We start from the raw sequence: 19,151 nt of genomic DNA on the forward strand, positions 1-19,151 counted from the left end.
GCCCTTGCTGTTTCTTAGCTTCACCCAAACTGATTCTACATCTTGATCTTCTATTCTAAGATCCTCTCTCACAAATATCCTGGTCTCACTCTTTTATTAACAGCGCTAACCCGCCTCCTTTTCCTTTTTGCCTATCCTTCCTAAATGTTGAATTCCCTTGGACATTCAGTTCCCAGACTTGGTCAACCTGCAGCCATGTCTCCGTAATGGCAATTAGATCATACCTGCTTACTTCTATTTGTGCCGTTAATCATCTACCTTGTTGTGGATGCTGTGTGAATTTAGATAGAGTGCCTTTAATTCTGTCTTTTTATTATTTTCTTACCTCCAGTCTTATCTGCTGGCACTCTCTCAAGTTTGTACGCTCTGTCCCTTCCTGCCACACTCAGATTATCAATTCCCTTATTGCTAACTTGTTGTCTTGCCTTGTCCTCTCTCTTTAAATAATCACATAATACCTCGCCCCCACGATTTAAAGTCCTCTCTACCACCCTAGTTACATGACTCACCAGAACACAGGTCCTAGCATGGTTCAGGTGAAGACTGTCCCAACGGTACAACTCCCACATTCCCCAGTGCCAGTGCCCCATGAATCAAAACCCTTTTTTCCTCACACCAATCTTTGAGCACACATTTGACTTTCTAATCTTATTTACCCTACTCCAATTTGCTCATGGCTCAGTGTTGAAGAAATTTGATTGTCAAAGAAATTCTCCGGACTCAGACCTTGAGCATTAACAAATTTTATTGCATGATATCATGGGGAGCACACCTTTCCTAATCACGGTCCGGTGCTACTCCAAAGTGCTCCAGAGTGCCACGGATTTATATAGTACAACAGATGCCGAGCTGACAGTTTCCCAATTAGTTACAGAACTACGAGATAGACACAGGACGGCCTTCGTGACTATACACCATGTAGAATCCGAGGTCAGCTTCGCATAAGGCTGTACATAACAAGCTATTATTTTTCTTAAGTTAATGCATACTCCAGATACCACATTCGCCCGTTGATAACGTCTGTGTGGGTTGCAGTTTTGCTTAGCAGGCTGCTGCAGACAAACGAGTCATAAAAGCAAAGAGCTATAGACCCCAAGGTCAGCAAAACTGCTGCCACAATCCCTCCTTTTTGATCATAAGATCAAAGGAACAGGTCAGGATCCCCTGCAAAAGGGGTAATGTAGCCGGAGCCTGGGGGATTATCCGGCGGTGGAGGCTCGGAATCAGAGGGGTACTCCTCAGGGTCCGATGTGTCGGAACCGGCAGGTTCCGGATCCTGGGGTTCTGTGTTGGGGTAAGGGCTTTCAGCGAGGGGGACCTTGACCAATTGGGAAGTTAATGGGACGGAGGGTAATAACAGCGACCCAAAGCGCGCACAGAAAAAAGAAATGGCTCGGACAACAATATATAGGAGTAAGGCAAGACCCATGACAAGATATTTGAGGATAGTTTTAAAAAGGCTCCCAAACCACCCGCCGACATCGGGAAGCCACCCCCACCAGTCGAAGGGCTTTTCGTGAGCCACTAAGTCAAGAAGACGCACCCGATCTTGGATAGCATGCACGTCCGTCTCAATTCTCTGATCCTCATTGACGTAGAAGCAACATGTCTCATTAATGGCTGCACACACCCCCCCCTTGGGCTGCTAATAAAAAATCAAGAGCCATTCGGTTTTGTAGCACTACCTTGGACAGAGAGGTAACTTCCGACTGCAGACCCTGGATGGCATCCACAGTTTTATTCTCAATAAATTCCATGGTAGCGGAGATATTAACAATGGCCTTTTCAAGTTCTGACACCCCTAGACCCGGGATGAGGGTCCGGACAAACTGGTGGAACTCGGAATTACGGGTAACTAAGGGGTTTGGGACCGATCGTGCACGACACTGCGCAGGTCCTAGGTGATTATGACGAGAGTGGATGGTAAGGTGCTTAACTCCAAAGGCCTCAGGAACAATATTACCAAGGGTGCAGGTACCTGCCCAGTCGACGGGGAGGGTCTTGAACGCCCTGTTCCCGCAAAGCCAGAACGAGCCATTGCGAACAAGGGTTGGGTACCAGTACGTAAAATTTTGGCAAAAGTTAAGCCACCTCCAGACAAAAGGAGATTTCACCTGGGCATACCAGCGGATGCGACAGGACCGGCTGAGTCGCAACGCCCTCAGCACCAGCAAGTCGGGGCACCCGGACCGGTCCTTGTAATTGCAAGGGCTAGACCCCCCAGCATAGTAGCCATCAGAGGCCCATGTGGAGGTGTAATTGTTTAAGGTGAGATTGTATGCTCGCTGACAGTCACACCCACTCTTACTAGAATAGGTGAGATTGGCCTCTGAGCTAGGGGTTTTTGAGAGACATGCTAACTCATTATCCTTACACTCCCAAAAGGAGGCCATAGGGCCAGATTGATTGTGGAACTGGAACCGAGCTTCCCGGTAGTCGTAATCTGCAAGGTAGGCGCAGGAATCCAAAGGCAACTCACCCACCCAAGTACTACCCCTGGTGTAGTTCCTTCTGACACATAACCAGGCTGGTCCCCTAATGGCCACCGGGGTGGGCTGTCGCCTCCAAGGGGGCGCACGCTTAATGAGATCTCCCGTATCACCTTGGGACCATGTGGAAGCTGAGGGGAGAGCCAGAAAATGCATCTCTGAAGAGGAGGAGTTAGTGGGGAAACGAGTACAAATCCAACATTCAGTCCGATTGCCCTGCGAGGCAACGGCCTGCATCCTTCGGACCGCAGAATTGTCAGTCCATGCCCTTACAAAGGTCACGCAGAATAAGGTCAGGATCACAGTCCACGTCTCCAGCATCCTCTACTCGTGTCCCTCCGGGGATGGCGCTCTCTTGCAGCGGGTTCCGTGCGTCCACTCAGGTCTTCCCTTGACCTTGACAGCCGTCCGGGTTACCAGGAGGACGAGGTACGGGCCTTTCCACCTAGAAGAGAGAGAAATCTTTTCCAATGATTTTATCATGACATAGTCCCCAGGTTGGAAGGGATGCATTGGGTCATCACTAGGTGCGGGAATGGCCTCCTTTACCAGATCATGGTTGCGGGTAATCATCTTATAGAGTGCTTTGACATAATCTAGAAGAGCCTCCTGTGTCAGGAGTAATGCCGCATCCACAGGAAATTTAGGAGGTCTTGCCCCTGTGGGCATTGGTCTTCCCATCAGGACCTCAAATGGGGTAAGTCCTGTGGTTCTGTTGACCTGGTTTCCTATGGTATACAGGGCTAAGGGTAGGGCTTCTGGCCAAGGCAGGCCCGTGTCCTGTGGGATCTTGGTCAGAGTGGTTTTAAGGGTACCATTCATCCGTTCCACCATACCTGAGGACTGGGGCTGATATGGGATATGATATTTCCATGCGATGCCTAGTGCTTTACTAACATTTTCTGTGACTGCCGCGGTAAAGTGAGTGCCTCTGTCACTGTTAATGCTCCCTGGAATTCTAAACCTAGGGATCACATCCTTCATGAGGCATTTGACCACTGTTCTAGCATCATCTTTCCTTGTGGGGAAGGCTTCTACCCATTTAGAAAACATGTCGACAATTACCAACATGTACTTAAAACCCTGTTTAGCTGGCATGTGTACGAAATCAATCTGTAAGTGATTAAAGGGTCCGTCTGGGACTGGCAGATGATCATACTTGGTTAAAGGTTTAGCATTATTTGGTAGGAATATGGGATTAGTGCAGGATTAGTATAAATGGGTGGTTGATGTTCGGCACAGACTCGGTGGGCCGAAGGGCCTGTTTCAGTGCTGTATCTCTAATCTAATCTAATTATTATTTTGTAGACATATTAGACATTTTGATACTAGCGCTTGTGCTGCTGCTGCAAAGCCCGGGGCGTACCAAGCTTGTCGTACTGCATGTATCATCCCTCCTTTTCCTGCATGGCCGACCCCATGGGCAGCCAGTGCGAGAACACGCAAGTGGGCTTTAGGGCAAATGAACCTTCCGTCAGGGTGCACCATTAGCCCTAAGGGGGATTCCTTAGCTCCTATGTGCGTCCAGCTGTCTTTCTCGGCTTGTGGAGCGTGTTGCTGTGCTGCCCGTATTTCCTCTACTAGATCTAAAACCTTTGTTACATCCCCCGTCTTGGGAGCTTGCAGCTGCTTGTCTAGCAGCTTGGTCAGCACAAGCATTTCCCTGGGAGATTGGGTCGTCAGCGGTGGTATGGGCGACGCACTTTATTACAGCTACGACGGAGGGGAGCATAATAGCCTATAAAAGATTGTTGATGAGCAGGGCATGCTGCAAGGGCCGTCCAGAAGAGGTAATAAATCCTCTATGTTTCCACAGGGTTCCAAAATCATGGACCACTCCAAAGGCATACCTGGAGTCAGTGTAAATGTTAACAGACCTTTTGTCAGCAAGGATACAGGCTCTGGTAAGGGCAAACAGCTCGGCCGCCTGCGCAGAAGTCCCTTCTGGCAGCGCAGCGGATTCTAGGGTTTCAAAAGGTGTGCATATCGCATAGCCAGCTAACATTTGGTGATCTGAGGGCTGAAAAGAGGAACCGTCTGTGAAAAGGATCATGTCTGGGTTGTCTAACGGAATTTCAGAGAGGTCGGGGCGCGGGGTGACAACCTCTCGGACTATATGCAGACAATCATGGTCCTCTGCCGGGGAATCTTGTATAACAGGGAGAAGGGTGGCAGGGTTTAAAGCGGGGGCGCGCTGAAGCGTAAGATTAGTGTGAGAAGGTAGGACGACCTCATAGCCAGTTCTTCTTGACGCTGTAAAATGCTGAGTCGCTGCTGAATTTAGCAGCAGGGAAACCGAATGAGGAACGAAAACTGTGCAAGGATAATCCAGTACTATAGGGGTGGACTTTTCTACCATTACAGCGGCAACCACCACAGCTTGTAAACAGGCCGGCATTCCCCTTACAACAGGTGGTAATTGTACAGAATAAAAGGCTACAGGGCACCGGAGATCCCCATGCATTTGTGTTAGAATACCGGACGCATATCCCTCCTTTTCGTTAACGTAAAGCTTAAATCGCTGCTTATAATCAGGAATGCCCAGAGCAGGTGCTGAGGTTAAGCATCGTTTAAGTTCCATAAAGGCCTGTCCCATTTCCGGTGTCCAGTTCACCTGGGTTGGCTGTTTTGGCGAGGATGCCTCGCGGAGAGGCGCGTCAATAACTCGATAGTCTGGTATCCAATGTCTGCAGTAATTTACCATGCCCAAAAAGGACAAAAGTTCAGTTCGTGTATTGGGAGGAGAGAGGTTAATGATGGCTGCGATGCGATCTTGAGACAGTGCTCTGAGACCGTGCGAAAGGTCGTAGCCCAAATATTGTACTGTCTTTTGACAGAATTGCATCTTTTCAACAGAGACCTTATGTCCATCCTGAGCCAGACAGCGGAGCAATGTAACAGTGTCGTGCATACAGGCATCAGGTGAATCGGAGGCCACTAATAAATCATCGGCATACTGAACCAAGGTGCTTTTACATGGCAGGTGGAGGTCTTTCAGGGTCCGGTGTACCGCAGAGGCATATTGAGTGGGGCTCTCCGTGTACCCTTGGGGAAGCCGTGTCCATGTATATTGGCGGCCGCCGTAAGTAAAAGCGAAAAGGTATTGGCTGTCCAGTGGCAATTTAATGGAGAAAAAGGCTGAGCAGAGGTCAATAATGGAAAAACAAGTGGCCGTAGCAGGGAGGCTAGTAAGGATGGCATTGGTGTCTGGCACCACTGGGGAGCAGGGGACAACAATGGAATTGACTGCCCTCAAGTCCTGCACAAATCTCCATCGTCCCGGTTTTCCTGGTTTAGGAATAGGGAGGATAGGGGTGTTACAGGGGCTAGTGGTAGGCACCAGGATGCCTTGTTGTAGGAGGGAATCAATAACTGGTTTTATCCCTTCCTTGGCATTTGGTGACACGATGTACTGTCTAATAGATGGTAGGATGGCCCCTTGTTTCACAGTGACCGTGTGAGGTGGAGCCGCTCAGGTAATAATTCAGAGATTATTTCCTTTGAGGTTCTGCTTTTTAATTTAGCCTCTAGCTGCTCACACTTTCAAAGTAGAACCTCTTTCCTAGTCCTACCTATGTCATTGGTACCTACATGGACGACGACAACTGGATCTACCCCTCCCACTGCAAGTTCCTCTTTAGTCCAGAGCAAATGTCCCGAACACTGACATCGGGCAGGCACCGCAGCCTTCTGAACTCTCACTCTCGGCTACAGAGAACTGTGTCTATCCCCCTGATTATACTGTCCCCTAATACCACTACATTCCTATTAACTCCCCTGCTTGAATGGCTTCCTGTACCATGGTGCCATGGCCAGTTCGCTCTTCCACCTTGCAGCCTCTGCCTTTGTCCATACAGGTTGCAAGAACCTCGAACCTGTTGGACAATTGCAAGGCCTGAGGCTCCTCCACTTTTACCTTCTCGATCCCCATACCAGCCTCATTCGCAATCACATCCTCCTGTCCCTGATCATGAACCAACTCAGACGACCCTATCCTAAGGGGTGTGACCACCTCCTGGAACAAAGTGCCCAGGTAACTTTCTCCCTCCTTGATGTGTTGCAGTGTCTGCAATTCAGCCTCCAGCTCAATGACTCTGAGCCAAGGTTCCTCCAGCAGCAGACACTTACTGCAGATGTGTTTGCCTTGAATTACACGAGCTCCCACATTCTGCAGCTGCCACACATTACCTGCCCTGCCACCTTTGTAGCATTGAATAATTAATTATTTTACTGATTAAATTTTGATTAATGTCTCTGGTCCTGCCAGAGTGGAAGCAGATGGAATCATTCGGAAGGTACAAAAGCACACTGATTGCTCTGCTTCCATTACCTGTGTCGTCAAAAAGGATGGAGCTATCCATGTTTGTTTGGATCCTCTCAGATTGAACAGGGCATTCAAATGTTGTGCACACAAGATCCCCACTCTGGAAGAACTAAACCCAAGGTTTGCGGGAATGCAGTTCTTTTCCAAACTTGATGCGAAAAATGTTAATTGGTCGGTCCACCTGGCAAAACACTCGCAGGAATTGACCACATTCTGCAGTCCGTTTGGTCATTACTGTTTTCAGTGACTTCCTTTTGACCTTTCCATAAGCCAAGATCTATTTCAACAGAACATGGACTGCATTATCAACCAAATACCAGGACATATCTGCATAGTGGACGACATTGCTGCTGTGGGGAAGACCAAACAAGATCAAGACCGTAGTTTACACTCTCTCATGCAGGTGGCAAGGAGAGAGGAGCTTATATTCAATAGTCACAAGCGCAAGATCAATATTCACCAGATCAAAATGTTTTGGGTCGATTTATTCGAATCAAGGTATTCGACCTGAGCCCAGCAAACTAAATGATCTTTGTGCTATACCAATACCTCAGGACCAGGAATATCTTCAAAGATGTTTGGGTCTTTTCAACTTTCTATCTCCATATATCCCAAATATTGCACACAAAGCTTCATCACTTAGAGATTTACTTAAAACTTATATTCCTTTTAATTGGGGGGAAGAACATCAGTTTGTATTTGACCAACTGAAGAACTCATTGTCTGAAGATGTGTCAGTTCTTCAATTTTATGACCCAGCAGAGGGTGACCACTGGAAGTTGATGCTTCTCAGACAGGCCTTGGGAGAATTTATAATGGGGAATAGAGAAATGGCAGTGAAGCTAAATGATTACTTTGTGTCTGTCTTCACTGAGGAAGATACAAGAAATCTCCCAGAATTAGAGATCCAAAGGATTAGGGGGAATGAGGAATTGAATTAGTATTAGTAAGAAGGTTATATTGGAGAAATTAATGGGGCTGAAGGGTGATAAGTCCCCAGGACCTGATATTCTACATCCCAGAGTGTTGAAAGAGGTAGCTATGGAGATAGTGGATGCATTGGTGATCACCTTCCAAAATTCTATAGATTCTAGAGATTGGAAGGTTGCAAATGTCAGCCCACTATTTAAGAAGGGAGGGAGAGAGAAAACAGGGAATTACAGACCTGTTAGCCTTACATCAGTCATTGGGGAAATGCTAGAATCTATTCTAAAGGATGTGATAAATGGACATATGGATAATAATGATCTGATTGAGCATAGTCAACATGGATTTATGAATGGGAAATCGTGTTTGACGAACCTAGTGGAGCTTTTTGAGGATGGGCGGCACAGTGGCACAGTGGTTAGCACTGCAGCCTCACAGCTCCAGGGACCCGGGTTCGATTCTGGGTTCTGCCTGTGCGGAGTTTGCAAGTTCTCCCTGTGTCTGCGTGGGTTTCCTCCGGGTGCTCCGGTTTCCTCCCACATGCCAAAGACTTGCAGGTTGATAGGTTAATTGGCCATTATAAATTGACCCTAGTATAGGTAGGTGGTAGGGAAATATATAGGGACAGGTGGGGATGTTATTGGAATATGGGATTCGTGTAGGATTAGTATAAATGGGTGGTTGATGGTCGGCACAGACTCGGTGGGCCGAAGGGCCTGTTTCAGTGCTGTATCTCTAAACTAAACAGATTTGATACAGGGGAGTCGGTGGACGTGGTATACTTGGATTTTCAGAAGGCTTTTGATAAAGTCCCTCACAGGAGGTTGGTTAACAAAATTAAAGCACATGGGAAAGGAGGTAATATATTGGCATGGATTAAGGATTGGCTAACAGGCAGAAATCAGAGAGTAGGAATAAACAGGTCATTCTCACGTTGGCAGGCTGTGATTAGTGGAGTACCGCAGGGATCAGTGCTTGGGCCCCAGCTGTTCACAATATATATCAATGATTTGGATGATTGGGGACCAAATGTAGCATTTCTAAGTTCGCGGATGACACAAAACGAGGTGAGAATGTGTGTTGTGAGGAAGATGCAAAGCAGCTTCAAGGGGATTTAGACAGACTTAGTGAGTGGGCAAGAATGTGGCACATGGAACATAATGTGGAAAAATATGAGGTTATCCCCTTTGGTAGGAGGATTAGATGTGCAGAGTATTTTTTAAATTGTAAGAGATTAGCAAGTGTAGATGTACAAAGGGACCTGGATGTCCTTGTTAATAAGTCACTGAAAGCTAACATGCAGGTGCAGCAAGCAATTAGGATGGTTAATAATATGTTAAACTTTATGACAAGAGGATTTGAGTACAGGAGCGGTGAAGTTTTGCTTCAATTGGATGGAACCTTGGTTCGACCGCACTTGGAGTACTGTGTGCAGTTTGGTCCCTTTACCTTAGGATGGATATTATTTCCATAGAGGGAGTGCAAAGATGGTTCTCGAGACTTGTTCCCGGGATGGGGGGACTGTCCTATGAAGAGAAATTGGGGAAACTGGGTCTGTATTCTCTCGTATTTCAAAGAATGAGAGGTGATCTCTTTGAAACCAACAAAATACTACAGGGAAGATGCAGCTAAGGTGTTTCCCCTGGTTAGGGAGTCTAGAACCAGGGGACATGAGTTCAAAATAAGGGGGAAGCCACTTAAGACAGAGATGAGGAGAAATTTTGTTACTCAGAGGGTTGTGAATCTTTAGAATTCTCTACCCTAGAGTGCTGAGGAAGCTCAGTCATTCAATATGTTTAAAGCAGAAATTAACAAATTTCTAAATAGAAATGACAAAAGGGGATATGAGAATAGTGTGGGAAAAAGGCATTGAAGTGGTTAATCAGCCATGATCATATTGAATGGCAGGCTTGATGGGCTGAATGGTCTACTCCTGCTCCGATGTTCCTATATTGCAGAAGGGATATTGCTTTCAGCTCCAAAATGTTATCACTGGCTCAAGCCAATTATTCTAATATTGAAAGGGAAATGTTAGCTTTAGTCTCTGGTGTTATGTGCTTCCACACATACCTATTCTGCAAGAGATTTGTGGTAGAGACAGACCACAAACCACTCAAAATTATATGGAAGAAACCATTAACGAGTGCACTGCCAAGACTGCAACACTTACTCGTCAAGATACAGGGCTAAGACTGTGAGGTACGGTACAAAGCAGACAAGCTCATGGTTACATCTGATACACTCAACAGGTTACCCAACCTGGCAAAGACCGAGGATGTATCGATTGATTTACAAGTTGGCTTGACCAACGTCGAACTTGAAGACGTTCTACGTGTCAATTTGGTACATTTCAGACAACAGAAATGTGATCAGTTGCAAGCTGAAACGGCAACTGATTCTATTTTTCAAGAGCTGTGGAGGACCATTATAGAAGGATGGCCAGACTCTATTCATGACATGAACAAAAATGACAGACTGTTCTGGGCTTATAGGAATGTGCTTGGGATTTCCCGAGGAGTCATCTTCAAGGGGAAGCAAGTTCTTATTCCAGAATCGTTGCGAGCTAACATATTTGAACAATTGCATCAGTTACATATGGGAATTGATAGGACCAGAAGATGATCCAGGGAGACAAGTCTATTGGCCTGGAATGAATGATGACATCGAATCCATTGTCAAGGAATGTCAGGCATGCCAATGTAACATGCCTAGTCAGCGTAGCGAACCACTTCTACCACACAAAGATCCTACGTATCCATGAGCCAAAATAGCCACTGACCTCTTCTACATTCATGGTTGTGATTATCGGCTTATAACTGATTATTTTTCATTATTTGTCAATTGCAGGGCATATCTGGTTCTACATACATTGAGTGCAATCTTCAGTCTGTTTGGAGCACCCAAAAGGGTAATCTTCGACAATCGGCCTCAATATACCGGAAAGCCATTCCATGATATGTGTCAGAAATGGAGAGCACTGCTTCTTCACCTCATTACCCAAGATGTAACAGCTTATCTGAATGTATGATCCGCAAACAGCCTCCCACCGCAATCATGCAGTGGGGCAGGCCGCCCACGCGATGGACAGGAACGGCACCCATTTCCAGGCCAGCTGCCATTCAGCCCATTCTGTCTGTAAATACTCTTTCATAATTTAACGACCTCTGTTAGGTGGCCCCCTCAGCCTTCTGTTTAAGAGAAATGAGACCCAGCCTGTTCATCCTACATCCTAACAGATATACCCCCCACATTCCTGGTATAATCCTTGTAAATTTTTTTGCACCCTCTCCAGTGCCTCTATATCTTTGCCTGACCCCATTGCTATGATGGTTCTGCAGGGAAAGAAGGGATAAGCTACAAGTGGATAAGTATTACTCTCTTGGGATAAAGGTGACAGAGAAGACTGTCGTGTCACTGGGATGCCAGAGTAACTGTCTAAGTGTGCTCCCACTAATCGTCTGCCTGCAGTGTTCTACCAATCTCACTCTCTCGCACAGCTAGAGTAGTGTGTTTTTCCAGCACCTCTGTAGCCTGTTCCTCATAGTGGGTGAGCTCTCTAACCACCTGACTTTCATGGGCATTATGCTGTAACATCTTCTGTAACAAGGTGAATTAAGTTCCATTCAGCATTTGTTGGGGCATGTCTCATGGGTGGTATCAGGAATCTGAAGTTATACATTTTGTTACGACTGAGACGGGAGGAGTGCACTGTCTTTCTATTGTTGCACTTCTCCACGGGTCCACAACATATATTTAAATGTTTACACAGTTACCGATATAACCAAGTGCATACTTTATTTTATTTCAGAATAAAATCCACCAATCAGGTTTCTTTAGTAAACAAAATTATTAATTTATTAAAAAACAAGACTTAAAGATGCAAAACATTACCATACAGATTGAAATATGAATATTCCCTTAAATTAGCCCAACATTTACGCACGCACGCATGCACGCACACACACACACAGGTTAAAGAAAAAATAAAGAAGTTTTCTCTGCAGCGATCTCTTTACAAAAAGACAAAAAAACACTTTGGCCAAATACTTGTTAATCCTTGAAGGAAAAGGAGAAGACATGGAATTATATCAGTTGTCCTTTTATTTGGGCATCCCAAACATGCGTAGGTGGCTGTCACTGGGATCTTTTTGGAGAGTTCTCTTCAGGTGATGTCGAGGATTAATCTGGCAGGCTTTTCAGGTGAAATGCAGCATCAGGGGTTTCAGCTATCACACACTGGATTCTCAGGGTTTCTCAGAGAGGTGCAGAAAGGATAAACTGGTGACGTCTCTCTTAGCAGGCTGACCCCCAACTGACTCAAAACAATACCCAAAACAAAACCAACTCTTGACCACAATAAATCTTGACATGTCACTTCTCTGTAAACAACTCCCCTTAGTCACGAAGGTTCTTGTTATTTACTTAGCTGAAGACGTTACTTCCAGAAAGTGTGTTTCTAAACCAAGTCCCAAAGTCCTTCCAGTGACCCTTTTTTAAAAAAATGTCCAGCATCTATATAATCTCTTCAGTCCTCCAAAGGAATTCATTTCCACAATCTTAAAGCACGAGTCCTCGCAAAATATTAAAAAATGGAAGTATTTTCATAACAACTTGGTGGTATCACTCAGTTAAAGTGGAGGAAGGGGGTTTAAAATTCAAAAGATTGTTACAACCAAGGGGGGTAGGAGTGCACTGTCTTTCTCTAGTTCCACCTCTCTAGGGGTCACAACATATATTTAAATGTTTACCCAATTACCAATATGGTCAATTATATACTCTATTTTTATTTCAGAATAAAATCCACCATCCAGGATTTTTTTCAATAAAAAACAAAATTATTATTTTATTATAAAACAAGACTTATTCAGTAAAGAAGCAAAGCATTAACACACAAATCAAATATGAAAGTTCCCTTCTAACTTAGCCCAAACATATGCGCACACACGCATACACACACCTGTTAAAGAGAAAATAAAGAACTTTTCTCTGCAGAGATCTCTTTACAAAAAGTTAGAAAAAGATATTTTGGCCAAATACTTGTTAATTTGTGAAGAAAAAAAGGATAAGATAGGCCAAGTTCTGTGCCGGCACTTTTTAGCCTGGGGTCCAAATACTCGTAGACAGCTATCACTGGGATCTTTTCTTGGAGTACTCCTCTTCAGGCAACGTTGAGGATTAGTCTGGCAGGTTTTTCAGGAGAAATTCAGCAACAATTTCTTCAGTCCACTCACTGAAGTCTCAAGGTTTCTCAAAAAGTTGGAGAAAGAATGAGCTGAAGTCTTCTCTCTTATCAGGCTGACCCCCAACTGGTTCAAAACAATATCCAAAATGAAACCAACTCTTGACCACCATAAATCTTGGCATGTCACTTCTCTGTAAACAACTCCCCTAGACACCAAGGCTCTTGCTGTTTATTTAGCTTCAGGCATATGACATCTAGTAAGGGTTTGTTAAGTGCACCAAGTCCTTCCAGTGACTTTTTTAAAATTTAAAACAAAAAGTCCAGCATCTATGGAATCTCTTCAGTCCCAAATGAATCCATCTCCACAGTCTTAAAACACGAGTCCTCAAAAATATTTAAAAATGGAAGCACTTTCATAACACCTCCATCCTTGGAGGAATGAAACACCATTTTTAAATCCGTTGCATTACAAAGAATGGAAAAAAACAGAAGATGAAAAAATATTAAAACACATTTACACACTCATTCTCATTCACTCTTTACCTGTAACTAATATAGTTAAGCCCTGGAACATCTTTGTACTCAGATAATTCAAAGGTTAAATCCTAAACAAATGATCAGCAATTGCATTGTTTTTCCCCACAATGTGGATAATCTTTAAGTAATAGAGCTGCAATAGTAAACTCCATCAAAATACTCTGGCACTCAGGTTTTTGAATTTTTCCACAAAGGCTAGGGAGTTATAATCAGTATATACCAGTGTCTTTCTGTACTCGTTGCGGACATATACTTCAAAATGTTTAAGAGCTAGTAATAAGCCCAGGGTTTCTTTTTCCACTGTTGAGTATCTCTTTTGGTGTCGATTTAGCCTCTTGGAAAAGTATCCCACTGGCTTTTCTATGCCTGATTCATTGTCTTATAACAGGACTGCACTGACCCCCCAAGTCACTGGCATCAATTGCTACCTTGAAGACCTTGATGACATTTGGGGCAGCCAACACTGGTTCATTGATCAAAATGGCTTTCAGCCTCTCAAAAAGATGTTTGGCACTCTCCTGTCCACACTACCTTAGCTTCCTTTTTTTGCAGCTACACCATCATTGCAACAATAGTGCTAAAATTTGGTTCAAACTTGCAGTAGAAACCACACACCCCAGAAATCTCATGATTTCTCATTGAGTCTTGGGGCAAGGAACTCCATCAATGCTTGTACTTTTGCTGCTCTTGGAAACACGTGCCCTTGCCCTAGGTAGGTTACCCACACTTTTGTAAATTTAATTTGGCAAGGTTTACCACCAAATCAGCCGACTGTAATTTTCCAAATAGAGCTTCTAGTTGTTCCAAATGGTACTTCCAGTGTCACTGTAAACCAGCACATTATCAAGGTAAACCACACAGTTAGGTACACTGGCTACCACTTGGTTCATTAGTCTCCGGAAAGTTGCTGGGGCATTTTCCAGCCCATCACTCGGCATTGGAAAAGACCGTCTGGTGTAACAAAGGCTGATATTTCTTCAGCTTGGGATGTTAAAGGAACTTGTCAGTCTCCCTTTAATAAATCTATTTTGATAAGAAACATGGCAGTGCCAACTCTGTCAACAGTCTTCCATTCACCTTTCTGTCATTTATGCAAAATCTAGTTGAATCATCAGGTTTAAGCGCTAACATGATTGGGGAGGTCCGGCTGCTTTGACTGGGGTTTTCCAACATGTATTGAATTTCTGCTTTCACCTGGACCTGTTTCTCTGGACTTTAGCTACAAGGATGTTGTTTTGTAGGCTAAGGTTGTTCATCCTGATTTATCCCTACAGACTCCTTTAAATGCTGTGAGTAGCTTTGTTCAGTCTTCTCGTTGTTCTTCATCTAAATATGAAAGCATAGTGTCTAATCTCCCTAACAATTCAGTATTAACTAACCGGACAGTAGGAGGTTCAATTTGGGAATTGTCTAGGCCTCCTTCTGCCTCATCCTCACTATCCTTTTCATCCTTCACTGTCCCTACTACCTGATATACCTGTGCGGGCTTAACATCCTCCCAGTGGTGATAATGTTTCCACATATTGATATGACACAGGCGATTCTTTTTCCGGCGATCTGGGGTGCCAATCAAATAATTTACTTTACCAATCCTTTTGACTACTCTATATGGTCCACTGAACTGAACTTCTAGCAGTTCACCCTGTAAAGGCAATAATACTAACACCTCATCCCCTGGTTGAAATGTTTGGGTCTTGGCATACTTGTCTGCCCATTTCTTCATGGTTGTTTGAAAGCTTTTAGGTGTTCCTGAGCCAACTTGCAGGCTCTCGTGAGTCGCTTCCTGAACACGGATACATAATCTAACACAGAAGATTCGTCCCTCTGTTCCAAAAACTTTTCTTTGATTAGTTTTAGAGGACCTCTGACATCACGTCCATAAACTAATACAAAAAGACTAAAACCTGTATACTCATTAGGTGAATCTCTTGTGGCAAACAAAACAAATTGTAGCCCTTCATCCCAATCATGGGGATATCACAGAATCACAGAATTGTTACAGTGCAGAAGGAGGCCACTCGGCCCATTGTGTCCGAGTGTCATATTCATGACAATATGCCCTAATCATCGTTTTGAGGGTCTGATGGTACCATTCTAAAGCCCCTTGTGTCTGTGGGTGGTAAGCTGAAGACTTTAACTGTGTTATACTCAGATTACTTATAACGTCCTGGAAAAATTTAGACATGAATTTGGAGCCTTGATCCGACTGGATCTCAATGGGTAATCCATATCTGGTGAAGAACTGGGTTAACTTTTCTACCACTTTCTTTTTTTTTCTTTTGGGCCTCCTTATCTCGAGAGACAATGGATACGCGCCTGGAGGTGGTCAGTGGTTTGTGAAGCAGTGCCTGGAGTGGCTATAAAGGCCAATTTTAGAGTGACAGGCTCTTCCACAGGTGCTGCAGAGAAATTTGTTTTTCGGGGCTGTTACACAGTTGGCTCTCCCCTTGCGCCTCTGTCTTTTTTCCTGCCAACTACTAAGTCTCTTTGACTCGCCACATTTTAGCCCTGTCTTTATGGCTGCCCGCAAGCTCTGGAGAACGTTTGCAACTGACTCCCACGACTTGTGATCAATGTCACAGGATTTCATGTCGCGTTTGCAGACGTCTTTAAAGCGAAGACATGGACGGCCTTAGCAGAAATTGTTCTCAAGGGAATGGCCTCTGGGAACGGAGCAGCCGTATCCATGATAATGAGTATATATTAATGGCCTGCTTTTGTTTTCGGTAAAGATCCAACAACGGCTACCAACACACTAAATGTTTCCCCAAAAACTGGTATGGGAATTAGAGGTGTCAGTTTTATGGCAAGTTGCAGTTTTCCCACAATCTGGCACATCTGGCACATTTCACAAAACTGCACCACGTCCTTGTTAAGACCTGGCCAGTATAAATGTCAACTTATACGTTATTAGATCTTCCGGAGCCCCACATGTCCCACCATAGGAATTTCATGGGCTATCCTTAACATTTCCCAGTGATACTTGAGCAGTACCATGATCTGATGAACTACCATCCATGCTTCATCCGCAGGTCTGTGAGGAGGTCTCCACTTCCTCATCAGGATCCCATTTTTAATATAGTAGCCGTCCAGAACTCCCTTTGCTTCAGTTTCAGTTAGAGCTGACTGTGCCACAGGGGATTCCTGCACTATCTGCCTGTGCCTACTACTCTGCCTGGTGGTCACCCATCCCTTTTCTGCCTGTGCAGCTATTACCTGCGGTGTGACCACCTCACTAAACGTGCTATCCACAACGTCCTCAGCATCGCGGATGCTCCACAGTGAATCCACCCATAGCTCCAGCTCCATAATGCAGGTAGCCAGTAGCTGCAGATGGATACAGTTCCTGCACACATGGTCGTCAGGGACACTGAAAGCGTCCCTGTTTTCCCACATAGTGCAGGAGGAGCATATCACGGTTGCGAGCTCTCCTGTCATGACTTACCTTTAGATTGATTAATTACTCCCTATAAAAAATACTAATTACAGTAGGGACCTTGTTCTACTCCAAACACTACCCACTACAATTTAAAGTTCTTAATAAATTGCACTAATTTTAAAAAACACACACTTTAGTAGTACTCACCTTATCACTTATATGGTAGGTGTTGAGGTTTTTTCAAACAAACAACTTTCCCCTTATTTTGCTAAGCTATTTAAATAGACTAACAGCTGTTACTTACCCAACCAATCACCTTGCAGATTTCCCATGATGTCACTAAGCTTTTTTTCCCCCTCTTTCGAATCTCAGCGCGTGCCGGCACACAGAGAGAGAGAGAGAGAGAGAGAAAGCCTGCCGCCGTTCCTGATCAGCCTCCTCCCAGATCCACCTGCCGCCGCTCCGGATCAGCCTCCTCCCAGGTCCGCCTGCCGCCACTTCGGATCAGCCTCCTCCCAGGTCCGCCTGCCGCCGCTCCGGATCAGCCTCCTCCCAGGTCCGCCTGCCGCCGCTCCGGATCAGCCTCCTCCCAGGTCCGCCTGCCGCCGCTCCGGATCAGCCTCCTCCCAGGTCCGCCTGCCGCCGCTCCGGATCAGCCTCCTCCCAGGTCCGCCTGCCGCCGCTCCGGATCAGCTCCCTCCCAGGTCCGCCTGCCGCCGCTCCGGATCAGCCTCCTCCCAGATCCGCCTGCCGCCGCTCCGGATCAGCCTCCTCCCAGGTCCGCCTGCCGCCGCTCCGGATCAGCCTCCTCCCAGGTCCGCCTGCCGCCGCTCCGGATCAGCCTCCTCCCAGGTCCGCCTGCCGCCGCTCCGGATCAGCCTCCTCCCAGGTCCGCCTGCCGCCGCTCCGGTCCTAACAAACATCCTGTAACCCATGTAGAATCTATGCAGCCAAGACTGCAACTGTCTTCTTCAAATTTCCTGTCACCTGTCTATAAAAGCAATTGCTCAATCAACATATGGTGGCAAGCATTTTTATTTTGTCATTTCTAATCTGAGTTCCATTGCCTAGGAATATTAAAACCTTAAGTGAATGTGTCCTGTAGCAACTATAAAAGTTGTGTAGATGGTAGAAAGACTTGTGTTTTTTTAAAAAATAGTGATATTGTCAAAAGGTCATTTAATTGCAGAACTGAAGGCACTGTCCAAAAATATTTGCAATTGTTCACACATTTAAACTAGCAATAAAATAATCAACTAAAATTATAAAACTGTAAGGAAAATTACAGCGTGTTAAAATAAGGAAACAAATTATAATGAAGAATTCCAATTACAGCAAATATATGCACTTTGAACTTATAGAAGCGCTAAATTGTGTAGCCTCTGAAAACAGGCGGAGGGATTGCGATGCACGATTAACCTGGGCCTATTCAATGTAATTCAGGCAGCATACCAACTTCGTATCACCAGTTTATTTGAATAATTGCTGTCTGTAGCCAGAACTAACTGTGTTGTTCATTGCCTACAAACATCAGCAGGGGCCAGTTAGCTAGAGCAAGTGCTGACAGTCATGTAGGAAGTGAATCTGACCTGAGAAACATTGGAGAATGGCACAACATGGGAGAAAACAGGCTCCAAGGTCGGGAACTGCACTGGAGGCTTTGGTGGCGAAGGTAGAAAGTAGGGGAGATGTCTTTTACTCACAGGGGACCAGGAGGCCCTCCGGACACATGGTCAAAATGTAGTGGAAGCAGATAGCCATAGAGGTCAATGCCAGAAGTCAAGTCCCAAGAACCTGGATGCAATGCCACAAAAAGTTCAATGATCTCACACGAGTGGTCAAGGTCAGTGAATGTATCTTCAAATGCCATATCCTACCGACTGCACTGCTAGCCTCAGCCACTACTCAATTCACCACACCTCCATCAATCATCTGCTTACAATCTCTATTAATCAGGGCTCATAATTCACAGTAATATGCTTCACCTTACTCTCACACACTTAGCACTGTTGCAAGCCTCAGACTCATATCTCACAGCTTGCACACACTGCCAGCTATTCAATCATGACAGTCACATCAGGTTGCACCACACTAACACACTTCCATCTCTCGTGGAGTAGAAGGTAGCGCACAAACAGAAGCAACAGAAGCTAACTGTAGGGGACAGGTGCATCTGCATGTCCTGATCCCCATGGAAGAGGCAATGCTGGCCTTTGTTGGTACACCCATTGCTGAACCGTGGCCTACAGTGGGTCTGAAACCATCGAAGATGATGGTATCTTCATACCTAATCCTCCTTCTCACATTCTATCT

General features: G+C 45.2%; 2 protein-coding genes across 2 annotated transcripts in view; one reads left to right on the top strand and one right to left on the bottom strand.

The window, feature by feature from the left end:
* Positions 1 to 17,890, top strand: part of LOC137380637 (putative uncharacterized protein ENSP00000383309) — a 48,665-nt gene extending 30,775 nt beyond the window's left edge. The window contains exon 3 of the mRNA XM_068052791.1: positions 17,211 to 17,890. Coding sequence (XP_067908892.1) covers positions 17,211 to 17,890 — 680 coding nt within the window. The remainder of the gene's footprint in view (positions 1 to 17,210) is intronic.
* Positions 756 to 19,151, bottom strand: part of LOC137345183 (syncytin-2-like) — a 102,698-nt gene continuing 84,302 nt past the window's right edge. The window contains exon 2 of the mRNA XM_068008652.1: positions 756 to 2,934. Coding sequence (XP_067864753.1) covers positions 1,614 to 2,810 — 1,197 coding nt within the window. The 5' untranslated portion in view covers positions 2,811 to 2,934 and the 3' untranslated portion in view covers positions 756 to 1,613. The remainder of the gene's footprint in view (positions 2,935 to 19,151) is intronic.

The sequence above is a fragment of the Heterodontus francisci genome, chromosome 2 (assembly GCF_036365525.1).
Source record: "Heterodontus francisci isolate sHetFra1 chromosome 2, sHetFra1.hap1, whole genome shotgun sequence".
NCBI classification, from domain to species: Eukaryota; Metazoa; Chordata; class Chondrichthyes; order Heterodontiformes; family Heterodontidae; genus Heterodontus; species Heterodontus francisci.